This window comes from Lonchura striata, chromosome 3 (genome assembly GCF_046129695.1).
Source record: "Lonchura striata isolate bLonStr1 chromosome 3, bLonStr1.mat, whole genome shotgun sequence".
Taxonomy (NCBI): domain Eukaryota; kingdom Metazoa; phylum Chordata; class Aves; order Passeriformes; family Estrildidae; genus Lonchura; species Lonchura striata.
The window spans coordinates 19,169,715-19,183,162 of NC_134605.1; the positions used below are offsets into that span (position 1 = coordinate 19,169,715).

Here is a 13,448-nt window from a genome sequence, read left to right on the forward strand (position 1 = left end):
AAGCAAGCCTTGAAGGAAGGGGAATAAATAGTGCAGGGGGCAGAGGGCAAGACCCAGCAGTGATGTTTGTGCCAGGTTATGGCTCTGCAGAAAGCTGTGCCTCCTGCTCCTCCCACAGCATCTCCTCGTGCTCTCACACCATGCAGCAGCTCATCCTCCTTTGCTACCTGTCCTGGGGATGCAGAAGCAATGCTGAGGACTCAGCCCCTTTAGCTCTTCTCTCTGGTAAAGCTGAAGGTGCTTCTCTGCCCCTGAAGCTGTGGGTGAAGGGGCCCTCGCCTCCTCCCTCAGGAAAGCAAGGTGGAGAGAGAAATGCAGGGAAGACGCTGCTGACCACCAAAACCATGACACTTACCTGCACCTCCACATCTGCCTCTCCCATGCAGCCCAGCAGGAAGAACCTCAGATGCAGCAAACACTCCCCATCTTCTACTGAGAGCAGCAATGCCCACATGAGAAACAGTCCTCCCAGACAAAGAACTCCAGAAAAGGGATGACAAACCATCTGGAGGCCCTGCTGTAATGGAACAAAAACATCTACTTAAAAACTCGGGGCCTGATATCAACTCCTGATAAAACTGCTTGCCCAGCAAGGACAGAGGCAAACTCTCTCTCCCCCCATGCCTCAGCCCAAACCCTCTAGGGTGACAGTGACCCAACCAAGTTATAAGCACAGACCGTGCTCCCTGCTCAGGAGCATTATCTGCTTGAGATCGCTTGCAGTGTGATTCTAAGTTCCCATTTCCTCAGGAAATAAGACCACCTTTCCTCATTATATGGAGCTGCAAAGGAGGGGTTTGGGGCAGCTGGAGGGTGAAATCTTTGGCCTCCATTACTAATGTTTTATGTAAGGACAGGTAAGACAGAGAAATACATTTTTTCATTGCATAATTTTGAGGAAACCAAGAGGAAGAGACAACCACCTTTGGAGAGTGACAAGTCATTAATTTTGACTTTGCGGAAAGGATTTGAATGCTCTGAGCATATATAGACATGGCCAATGTAATTTCCAGCTGCAGAAACTGCTACCAGGGTCTCTGTTTCTTCTTTCTGCCACAGGATCCCTGCTGGAGATGTGGGTATTTCCCTAGGGCTAGCACAGCCAGGCTATTCTCACTGGGTAATGAGGAGCTGAGAAACACAGCCCTCTGTCCCCACACCGGATTAGCACTCAAGCAATGGCGAGAGAACTCAAGGGCCCTGTGACCTGAAGTTACATTAAAGAAAGGCCCTCTAGGAATGTGAACCTTGCCATAGATGGTTTTGTGTGTCAGTAATTACATGGGAGGTAACAGAATACAGCTAAAATGGAGGACATACCCACCTATCACTACCTAAGACAGGTTATTCTTCAGCAATCCTGGTTAAGCAGCACAGCAAGGCTAAAGCTGAGCTGTAGTTCTTATACACTCAAAGGTTTCTATGCCTCTTTACATGAAGAAAGTGGAAGGGAGGGTAGAGCCAGGCAGCCTTTTCCAGACTCCCATGGAGAGATGAAGGGTTCTCCTCCCTCAAGAGCCACAATCCATAAGTCAAGCATGGAAATAGACACCAGTCTGCCCAAGCCAGCCAGCCAGACATATGATTGAAGACAAGGTTTGTTCCTTACAGGTGCAGTAAAAAGAAAACAGCAAAATTAAACACATGCAATGCTTCAGGTCTTTATTGTTGCTGTAGAGTAACTGGTACATGGTTAAAACATTCTAATAATATCATCAGTGAAATCTGAAAACTAAGGCTTTCTGTAGGTTTGTAGTGTCCTGGTGTTTCCTTTCACACAGTGCACATATAAAATCAAGTTATCAAAACACAGATCTTTTTTAAACAACACCATTTGATGCAATGCACAAAACTAGGAACTACATTTCCTATGATCAAGACAACACCTTACAGACCAGCTTTGGGCCTTGCAGCTTTGAAGTCAAGAGAAAAACATCTTGGTCTGACATCCTGCTACCCAGATGAGCCTGATGACACACAGAGATGGCAGGATTTCAAACTTCTGTTCTGAGCAGAGAGAAAGAAACCCCCTGATGCTGATGAGGAAACATTTGATTGAACAAAGGGGAGCAGCATCCTTAAAGCACAGCGTTGATCCCAAACAATGTATGCAAGACCCAGCAAGACCTGCAGGCCCTGCAGACAGAGCTCAGAGGGGCAGCTGCTGGGACTACAAGAGAAGGTGAACTGGGACAAACCTGCTGCTGAGTGAGATGAGACCCAGTGCCAATCCATGTCCCATGGAAGAGGGCTATGTGATTCCTGGAGTACTAGCACCTTTATCCCAACAGCATTGAAAAAATTTCCAAGTGATTCATCCAGCACAGAATCACAGAATGATTTAGGTGAGAAAAGATCACTGAGTCTAACTGTAAACCCAGCAATGCCAAGTCCTTAAATGCCAGCTTAGTGATCTTTGAAAAGGGAGACAGGGTAGGAACAAAGTAGTCTCCAAGAAATCTGTATATCAGAACCTTTTGATTAAAAAGCTACATTTTCACCAGAGGGAAAAAAAGCATTCACAGAAAAATCTTCCCCCAGTTCCTTAATCACTTTTTAAACAAAGAAGCTTCTCCATCCACAAAACTTTTAGTTTTTATTCAACATTTTTCCTATCTTGCATTTGTAATTGACCTGAAAAATGATGCACATAATCTAAACATCTATATCAAACACAAAGCCAACATCCTTCCCTGTGAGAGGAGGACTCTTCACCTCCCACCCACTCTGCATCATGGAGTTGGGCACTGCAAACATGACATTACCAGCTGAAAAGTGGATTATTCTTTCTCTTTGATCCAAACACATGAGGGAGGAAGATGAATTACAGATTTTGCAGAATGTTTTTACCACATTACAATAGTTTACATGTTGGGTCCAGCTGGGAGGAAATCACTTGTAAGGGTCAATGATGGATTGCACTGACTTCATTTTTGGAACCCAACTTTAATTACACAGAGACATAAATCCGGCACTGTGCCAGGACCAAGACTCGCACTGATGTTCTTGGTACATCTGATGACACCACAAAGTTCTCTGAACAACCGAGAAAAGCGTAGCTGGTATTTGATGTCACCAACTCATGGAACCTGTCCTCTGAAGTCATTCCTGAAGATGATGTTAAGGCTATTGGAGTAGGCTGGCTGTGGTTACTCCTGTATGAAAGCACAGCAGTGGCTCAGGACAGACTGGAAGAAGCCTTTTAGGTCTCCTCTGCATTAACCACAAATGAGGTTTTTAGGTTTTCCTTTGCAGTGGGTTACCTGAATGTGCAGGGTATTGGCAGAAGAAAAGACAGGCTATGGAAGTTTAAGCTGCAACCATGCCTGTGATATCACAGAACTGCTTTAAAAAAAGACCTCCTTCCACTCATGACAATGCAACACCAGTTGTCAGGTACACAAATACAGATATGAAAAAATAATTAAGCAATATAACCCTAAATATAAACCTACTTTTATTTATTTTTAAGAAAAAAGGGATTAAAAAATTTGGAGTAAACCAGATGGCTTCAAGTACTTTCCACATAATAAACAATTAGTTATTATAAGCATAGATTAAAAAAGACTTGTCACCTTGCAAGGGACAGTTGAATAGAGGCTGGTGATTTGTCAAAAAAATGGTCTTTAAAATAAACACACTAGACAACATGCTTAGTGTTGTAATTTCAAAGCAAACAGGTGTGTCCACCATGCTGACCCAACACTTGAGACACACAGCACAGTACGAGGTACATTTTGCACTCTGGACTTTCACATTTCATGGCCACGCCACTCAACAAATGGAGCCAGGCCATCTAGGTCCAGCTCAAACAAGCCCTCATGCAATAGAAAACAAATATTTAGTAAGTCAGGAAGGTTTTGCAGCAATACAATTGTTCAAGTTGTCTAAAATTTTGGAGGTTGCAGAACAATTTAACCTGAAGACCTGAAGTATCTAGGAAGTGCTGGCAATGATTTTGTCTTTTTCTAGGTGAGCATGAACATTACTTTTATTATATATGACAAGGGCAAAGTGCCTTGCCTGAGTTTACGCCTTCAGGTTTTGTGAATGTCATGAAAATAAGGGAAAGTACCAAAAGTTGTGAAGGAGGTTGAAAAAGTAATTATGTCATCAGGAAACAAAGCCAGTATGCAAAGGGAAGATGCAGCTGTTCCCTGCGCTAAGTCCAAAACTCAAACCCATCTCTTGTACCACCAAGGAGAGAACCATTGCATTTCAACAGGTCTGTCTCACAAGAACAAGCAATCTTCCTGCTTACGTACATGGACACATGAAATGCCAAAGGAAACAATGTGAAAACCAAAATTAATACTAGAAAAAAAAAAAAAAAGTAGTATCTTGCCTATTCTGAAAACTAAATAAAATGTTTTCAACCAAAGAATGTCTACAAGGTTACAAGGAAGGCTTTTTTAAAAACATTTTCCAGTTACTCAGAGACAGCTATTTTTGCCTCTGTGAGAAAAAAAATACCAATAAACCAATAAAAAACCAGCTCCCCTATCCTGCAGCTCTGCACACTACAGTAGGAATGAGTCTCCCACAGCTAACAGGGAGACTAGAACAGTATGAAACAGAGCGAGAGATAAAAATTTAGCTGCACAGGTCTATTAAATAATCAGCAAACACTTAAATGGAGGCAGAGTGAGCACTGTACTGATTTCTGTAGTATGACACAAGACTGCAAGGCTTAAAAATCCTCCTGAGTGACCAAGCCAGAATAGTTGAATAGTTGGTAGGTTCAGTAGTGTTTGGAAAAGCTTATGCAAAAATAATACTACAAAATAAGTTTGAATATTTGAAATAGAAAAAAGAAACAGAACAATTTCTCCTTCGACTTTTATCTACCGTCAAAACTTACCAGTTTTCCAAATTCGGTGCTTACTTCACACCAATGTCACTCTAAAGAAATCATACATCTGCCTCTCTTTGCTGAACTGTTTGGGTTTCTACATGAAACTTCAGCGCACATCACATTTATTAATGTCCTTATGATTGTTCAGTAATCCAGCAATTTTTTTCTTAATGACAGCAGAATACAGTTGCTAGTTGCTTGTGAGAGCAATGTTGAAATTACATTCAGAGATTAAAAACTACCATTTTCACGTGTAGCAATAACTAACATTTTTCTTTCTCTTTACAGAATCGTGTGCAAATGTCTAACAATGGCGGTAGCAAAAGACACTTCTCATGCAAAAATTATTCCCTGTGCATAAAATTTGCAGGGCATCTCAAAACCACCCTTCCTTCGCCCCGGAACTAATTGATTTTTACTTTTGTGTCGTGAAATTTCTGTTGCTTTTTAAAATACTGATGGCAAGCGAGTTCAATGAGTTCCAGCCCACCAAATATCTTTTGCTGCACAACGAAGAAGATGATCATGGCTGCAAAGTACCACTGTGCAAAGCTGTACAGGTAGAGCAGAGCCAGCATTCCCAGCGGGAACACCGTCCAGTAGAGGAGCGAGGCGCACTTCACCGCCAGGACCCTGAGCTCGGATTTACAGGGCGGGACAATGCTTTGCCCAGTGGCACTGAAGCATCTTCCACCTTCATAGAAGTGTCGCAGTCTCTCCTCTTTCTCTTCCCAGCGCTGCCGGCACCAAAGCTGCAGCTCCTCCTTGGAAGTGGGCACTGTGTCTATGGGGTATCTCTGGACGTGGAAGTGAATCTCCTTTGGGAAGTTTCCTTTCAAAAGGTGCTTCTCTGTCTGAGGAATGTTTTGGGGGTACGCCACAGTTATGTCATGGATAGCATCGAGGTTGTCACCTAGAAGAAAGGTTTAGGGGGGAAAAAGATCAGTACAGATTGTGCAACATTCAGAATACTAATCTGTTTCAAGACATGATTGAAAACTGTCAAAATTATGGCAGAAATCCCAGAGATACATTAACTGTGCAGACTGTGTTTCATCTGCTAGAATATCTGAAGGCTGAAAGGTCAAACTTTTCCCAATCATTGCCCATTCTAAATCTGAACAAAAAGCTTTGGGAACAAGATTATACACGGTACAAACGAATGCAGAATTACAATAGTAAGAGAATTAAGTCAAATGTAAAGGAGAGAAGAGGCACATCTGGTCTTGGATAACAAGTACTGTATGCGAGTCTGATGTTCAGCTGTTTGGGTAAAGGGAACACAGCTAACCATTCAAACAGCAATTGCACATTAGAAATTCAAGGGGCTATTGATGAAAAAAAAACCCTAGTCTTCATTAGCATGCCTGAATGAGCCAACATTTTTTAAAGAATATCAGTATTGCCAAAGCAGGGCTTGCTAGAGCATCCTTGTACGAAGTGTTTTTACATTTTGCACTTTCTAAATACCGTCTTTATCCCCCAGCCTCTGAACAGACATTCTTTTTAGATTTCATAAAGTAAATTCTGCTAGTGTAAAACTGATCTAAAAATAGGCATGTGGTGCACTGGACGTTGCGTAACTGCTTAGTTCTGCCAGCAGTGATTTATGTTGCTGTTTTTATTTGGCTGGCTAGCTCAGGGCAAAATAGAATTGGAGACTAAAAGCTGTCTCCAGTTGCAGCAATTGAAGACTTTTGTTCTCACAGATGATGCCACTTCTTGCAAAGATGATCAAAACCTACTGTTTAGCCCCACTCTTCATTTTCATTTCCTCTCCTTCCCTGGCATTTTGGTTTTCCTTTACAACCCTAAAAATGACAGGGCCAGAATAGAAAGTTACTTTAAAAGGCCATGTTCAAAATGATGAATCTAAAGTTCAACTCCAAATATCACAAGAGAGGAAAAAACCGTATTCAGCCTTTCAGAGTATTTTATAACTGTGCTGTCTTCAAGCAATCTCTCTCGGACAGTTTTGTGGTTTTAAAGAGATTTATATGGCTCCTTGGAGGTCTATCAGAGCAAAACTCAAGATTCCATCTTTTGTCTAGCTCTGGGATCACCTCTGAACTGAGCAGATAATCCCCGTGTTCTGCACAGGTAAAACCTATCAGATCTCTTTTTTTGGCATCAGAGATGCCATAATTGATCATGTCTTAGAAACTCAGCCCTTACAAAGGGAAATAATTGGCAGCCTGTTGCACCTTAGCACAAAACATTTTAGTTTTGAGAACAGCTCGCATTTTAACTCCCCTATTCCAAAATTCTACCATCAGATTTATAGTCATCCTGCAGGACAGACAATCCCTTACTTCCTGGCCCAACCAGGGGAAGGGCTGCTATATAAAAGTCCAAGACATTTCCATTCCTTACAATCTCCTTCCTCCTGATTCTCCATAGCTCCCCAGGTCTAGTGGAACATAAAACCTACACACTTTAAAAGGGAGGCTAGAAAAGTCCAGTCTTCCTGCTAGCCTTGCATCAAAAAAGGCTTTTATGAAATGAGTTTTTGACCAGATGAATTTCTTGCACGTCTTGCAGTCATTCATGTCTGGGCAGCTAAACCATCAGTCTGCCAACTACATGAACTACTTGAAAAATCAAGGCTTTACACTTAAGGGCCACTGGCACACAGACCACAGGTAATAAACGATCAGATCTGGTTAAGACACAGATTTTCTGACTCTTTGCAGGCAGGACTCCCTGCACTCACATAGCTGGTCTGATGTCTTTAGCACACAGGTGTATTTCTCCCCATGAATTCCAAAAACAGGGAAGCCTCTACTCCTTGCCTATGGATCCATTGCCCCCTGAGACAAGATACCTTCCAGCAGGGCTTCCCACCAGACTGCAGAAGATCTAGACTACATAATGGCTTCTTAGTTAGTCACCCAGAACAAAGCTGCAAGAGCTGCACAGAGGAAGGTGGATGTTACTGCTCTGACATTACACATGGGGAAATTGAGGCAAAGAACGATCACATGGCCTGCTCTGTGTGTCCAGCTGGAACCAGTATCTCCTAATTCCAGGCTGCAAGGTTCACCTGTGAGAGTGTATTTTACATAAGAAGAAAAGAAACTTCAAAGGTATATTTATCGTGTCTGAAAGAACAGAAATATCAGAAAGAGAGAAGACCAAAATACCAGGTTTCATATGCAAGAGGCCCCTTGCTTGGGTCATCCATATTTAATAACTCCACACAAATGGCAGCCTGAAGCTTTAATTCCCTGGCAAGGCAAGCTACAAGACAATCTGCTAAAAGGAAGAAAAGCCACCAGAGGAGACAAAGATAGACCATTCATGAGAAAGGGACAAAATTCCCTTAGGCTAGGTTTGATCAGGCAGCTCTGAACCTCCATCCTTTGAGCATCTTTGCTGTCACTTTCCCTGTGAAGTTAGGCTGTTGTCTCTGCAATCTGGAGATATCTAACCACACATATTTCAGATCCATAGCAAAGTGACAGTCAACTGGAAAATCAAGTGATAATAAGTGAAGACATGGGGCAATCACTGACTTCAGGATGTTTTTTCCAGCTGAATTTGAAGACCAGCTTCAACAACCTGTTTCTGCTTGTTTTGAAAAAAACATTCCGCATGAGAAACCACATCATTCTACATCTCTAGTGGGTCAAAAAAAAAAAAAAAAAAAAAAAGTAAGCAAACATATCTGTTCACAGCTCAGAGAAGCTGAGGAGGACAAAACACTTCTTGCAATATTTTCAGTGACCTCTGAAGAATTGTCTTTATCCTGTGAGTATCCATGACCCCTTGAGGAAGGAATAAAGGACAAAGGAAATCAAATAATGTTCAAAGATTTGCATCTGAAATCTAATTAAGCTAAGAAACTGCCATTTAGGCTAAAACCTCACGCAGGTAGGCCAGCTCCTCAGGACAAATAGAAACACCAATTTCAGTAGCTTTACAGTTCCGTGACTTTCTTCCTGCAGTAGTAGAACTATGTATCCTTCATATGCAAGAATAATATTTTGTCCCATGCTTTATAAGAGCACCTCAGAAAAGGAAAGCTTACTGCAGTGCTCAGGAGTGAATATAAAGTTTATTTCTATCTATTGCTAAGAAGCTGTAAACTGCACAACATGCAACATGCAGACGATGATTAAACCATGTGGCAGTCTCCATTTTGGGATGACAAAACGCCTCAAAAGCACTATTCTTTAACTTACTGAACTTTCTGTGCCCAATCAAAGTTATTTATATTTCTACTCTGTTTATACACCACATTACTTCAGGCAATTACAATGCACAGCTGGTTGCTTTGGGCACTGGACTCAGAGGTGGCACGGGGAGAACTTGACCAGGATCAGGACCAAAATACCAGCATCAGAGAAAGACACGGCTTTTTAAAAACCACTTCCAAGGAAAAATGAGGATGTTTTCTTTCACTACACCAGTTGTTCAATCAGAATTTTTATCCTGCAGTATCTGGTAGCCCCATACAGCTCAGTTTCTGCAACCCCCTCCCCCAGCAAGCCTGAGCACACATTCCCAATAATCTCACACACAACATATGTGCACTATTACACTGGCATAGCCAGCTGGCATATTTTATCTCATAACTTATCATAAACCTTTACAACCAAGAGCCTCTTACTAGGGTCAAAACAAAGATGTTACAGGTAAACTGAAAATCACTTTTAAGTGTGTGTTCAATAATAACCATGGCAGCACAGTATTTTAATTCCAGGGGAAAAACCCCTGAATGTAAAAGGCAGGATTAAATGACTTTCAGCTTCCTTCAAACACATTCACAAAGAGAATATTGCAGTGCAGCTACAACTGGAGACAACTGCCAGAGGTGAAGCTCAGCCCTACAACACAACCCCGAGTAAATGGGATGGACCCAGCCCCTGGTCCTGAATGGATGGATGGGCCCATTCCCTGTGCTAAAGCTTTGCTTGGGAGCTCAAGCACGGCCTTTTCCTCAGTTCTGACTCACACCAGCCACAAGGACGCTTGCTTGCTCCTACCCAGTGATGCTAAGCAAGCTCACTGTGAGACAAAGGGACCTGTACAAGCCAGGGCTACAGTAATGACTCAGAACAGGGGCTCTGAAAGCCAAAATGACCACCAGTGAGCTAAAAAAGAGGATGGCCCCAAGGCAAATCCATGCAATGAACTGCTCGAACTCTCAGCAGCCTCAAAGGTGAATTCAAGTCTCCTTGGCATTAACAGGGGTGGCTATTACCCATTTCCATCCCTACCAAGAATCTCAGCAGCCCTGATTTGTCCTAATTTGGTTATCATTGACCTTTACACCTCACAAGGATTATACTGGTTCTTTCCCTGCTCTGATCCAGCAGAGAGGATGCTATTCTTAACCAGGGTACATCACAGAACAGCAGCTGATGAGCCACCACGGGGAGAGGCACATGAAGATGCTCTCACAACAGAATATTAATTCTTAAATTAAGCTGCTCTGTTGAAAGTGGAGCCTATATGTGAGGCCCTTGTCCATCCTACCTCCCAGCTCAATATAACTGCTTTCTGCTGCAAAATGACATACCTGTCCTTTCATTGCACAGCTCCAGATATTTCATACATTTCCAGGTATTCATTAAATACTGGCTGTTGCTCACCCACCTGTGCCTTTATATCCCCCACCCTAATCACATTTCCTTAGGAAACCTGATAGGAGGAGGCCTGGCACTTCTGTAGATAAACTGATCAGCAATATAATGAAAGAAAACATGGAAACAAGTAGAAGAAAACTTGTCAGGTTATACAATATCTGAGTATTTTATGTTAGCCTTAAACACAGATATACTTTTGGACATTAAAACAAAAGCCATCTAAAACTGCTTACTGGGAAATATTACTGTCTTGGCTCACTAGATTTGAGTGATTTTTTTTTTTTTTTTTTTTTTTTTTTTTTTTTGAGAACACAGTATCAGGAGGGAGCAGCTTCAAGGATTTACAGCTCCTCCTGGGAAGTATCATGCTTGTGAGGATTTAAAACTTCAGGCAGCCCTCTTTAAAGCAGCGGTGTCAGCTGGGGTTAATCTAAATCACTTTCAACTCAGTAGTTATTGGAAATCTTTTTTAGGTAAGTGTAGCAATCAAATAAGCAAACAAAAAAAGACAGGATGATAATGCTGCTTTGATTAACAGAGAAGAATGATCCTGCATACCAATTCTTTGTCTACCTATCTGATTTTCCACTGGCATTGTGATACAAGGAGAGAGGGAGACCTTCCGCCTGCTGACACTAAGGAGTTAAGGACACTGCACCTCTTGGTCCCTGACGGTGGAAGCCAGGGGAAAGGACAGCTCTGTCTGCTTTCTGCTGCCCAGCAGGAAGGAAATGTGCTCTGGGTGCTGCATACAGGAGTAGAGGACTACTGGGATCCCATACCAGATACCTCCAGCCCAGACATTACAAAGATCAAGAGATGTAAGGACAACCTCACAGCTATCAGCAACCATTACATGTGCTTAATTCTGTTGCTACATACATTTAAATCACATAGTTTTGTAGCCTGATGCTACATCTCATTAATATGTAAACAATACCACTAACTGAAGCTGCTGAGAAGCAGCAGCTGAGAGGGTGGTGGTGGGGAAGGAGATTCCATTTGACTTTGAAACCTCTGTAAATACCTCATTTAATTATTTTAAGACCAGAGGGAATGTTATCATCATCTAATCTGATCTCCTGAATGACACAGGAGCTTATGCAGAACACTGCTTTCAGTTTTGCCATGGGATGTGGTGAGACAGACATGCTGCACTGCCCTAAAGCTCTCACCATGAGATAAGCAGTTCCCCTAATTAATCAGGGGGGCGTGTATGTGTCTGTGTGCATTATTTTTGTACTTCCACTTCCTGACCACGTAACTTGGCTAAATTAGTGACCTGTCTGTTCACAGAGGTAAGTGGTGGTATGATCTGTCAACCTTGGAAGTTGCTCCTGAACACGCTAAATCTACTTAATTGCTGAAATCTCAATATGAAACATGGCTTTTACAGCTCAAACCCCTTTAGTAGCTCTCTGAATCTCTTCTAATATTTCAATATACTTTTCAAAGCATGAGTGCTGGAACCAGTAGAATTTTCCAAAATGGCCTCATTAAATCCATACACAGGCATCTAGTACTAACATTCCTACTTGCTTCTTGTTTTTCCACTCTTACCTGTGACAGAGCCTGAGATTCTCATTCCTTAGGCTGGTGTCTGCTAATTGGCTCCTGGGCTACATCCAAAGCAGTGTAGCCAGCAGGTCCAGGAAGGGGATTCTCTCCTTCTGCTCCACTCTAGTGAGACCCCACCTGGAGTGCTGCATCCAGCTCTGGGATCCCCAGCATTAGAAGGACATGGGCATGTTGGAATAAGGCCAGCAGAGGCCATGAAGATGCTCAGAGTGCTGCAGCATCTCCGCTACAGATAGGCTGAAAGAGTTGGGGTTGTTCAGCCTGGAGAAGAGCCCTGTGGAGACCTTAGAGGTCCTTCCAGTAGCTGAAGTGGGCTACAAGAGAGCTGGAGAAGCACTTTTTACAAGGCATGTAGTGAAAGGACAAACACAAATGGCTTATGTGAGGAAGGGCAGGGTTAGATTAGACACTAAGAACTTCCTTACTGTGGGTGTGGTAAGGCACTGGCTCACGTTGGCCCAAAGAAACTGTGGATGCCCCACCACTTGAGGTGTTCAAGGCCAGGTTGGATGGGGATTGGAGAAACCTGATCTAGTGGAAGGTGTCCCTGCCCATGGCAGAGGGCTTAGAACCCAATGATCTTTAAGGTCCCTTCCAGCCCTACAATTCTACAATTTTATGATTCACATTTATTGCTTGAACACGTCTCTCCCCTTGCCCTCTCCATCGATAAATTTATAAGGAGGACTGCAGTTAAGCCTGCCAGCTCCCCTCCTCCTCTCCAGACCAAATCAGACGGTTTAATATGGAGCAGTCCAGTTATGCTATCAGAAGCCAGTACTGTGGAAGAACTAAGAGCAGATCAAGAAGTATCTTATCCTGATCTGCAAGGTAAGATGTATCAAGTGCTAAACTGACCCTTAGTTTGTGGATTAAACTGGACAAAAATCCAGGGAATTGAAGCAAAACACAGAAGATTTAGCTCAGAATTATTGCAAGCATTGTTTACACAGCTGTGCTTTACAGGATACATACAAGTATGGGTTATGGTGGTGGACTTCATCTGTTTCAGCACAGCTTACAGCCTCCACTAAGGTTTCACAGATAAAACTCAGCCTTGCCATCTCTCCAGCCTTGGGGCCTCTGCCCCTGCTGCTGTCAAAGTCACAGCCAGCTGGTTTGAAACATCTCACATGGCTCCTGTCAACACAAACCCATTAATGACTTCAGGAACCGAGGCTGCCTGTTAAAAGAGGAACGAATCTCTGTGCAGATGAAGGAAGGATGTGCATGGGAAAGGGGGGGATCCAGCCACAGCAATAGGGAATGATCCAGGGCTCCATCCACAAGACTGCTCAGGAGCTCCTCAGTTTTCCCTCCCCAACTCTGAAGGGTTATTTTACAAATTGCAAAGGAAAAGCTGCTTGAGCTATAAATAAAACACAAAAATATGTGGAGAGAAAGGAATGAAGGGATAAAAGGGT

The 13,448-nt window shown here is 42.7% G+C and overlaps 1 protein-coding gene across 3 annotated transcripts in view; it reads right to left on the reverse strand.

The window, feature by feature from the left end:
• Positions 1–1,645: 1,645 nt before the first annotated feature.
• Positions 1,646–13,448, reverse strand: part of LCLAT1 (lysocardiolipin acyltransferase 1) — a 111,948-nt gene continuing 100,145 nt past the window's right edge. For all 3 annotated transcript variants that reach the window (XM_021534868.2, XM_077781927.1, XM_021534867.2), the window contains exon 7: positions 1,646–5,768. In XM_021534868.2, coding sequence (XP_021390543.1) covers positions 5,260–5,768 — 509 coding nt within the window. In that variant the 3' untranslated portion in view covers positions 1,646–5,259. The remainder of the gene's footprint in view (positions 5,769–13,448) is intronic.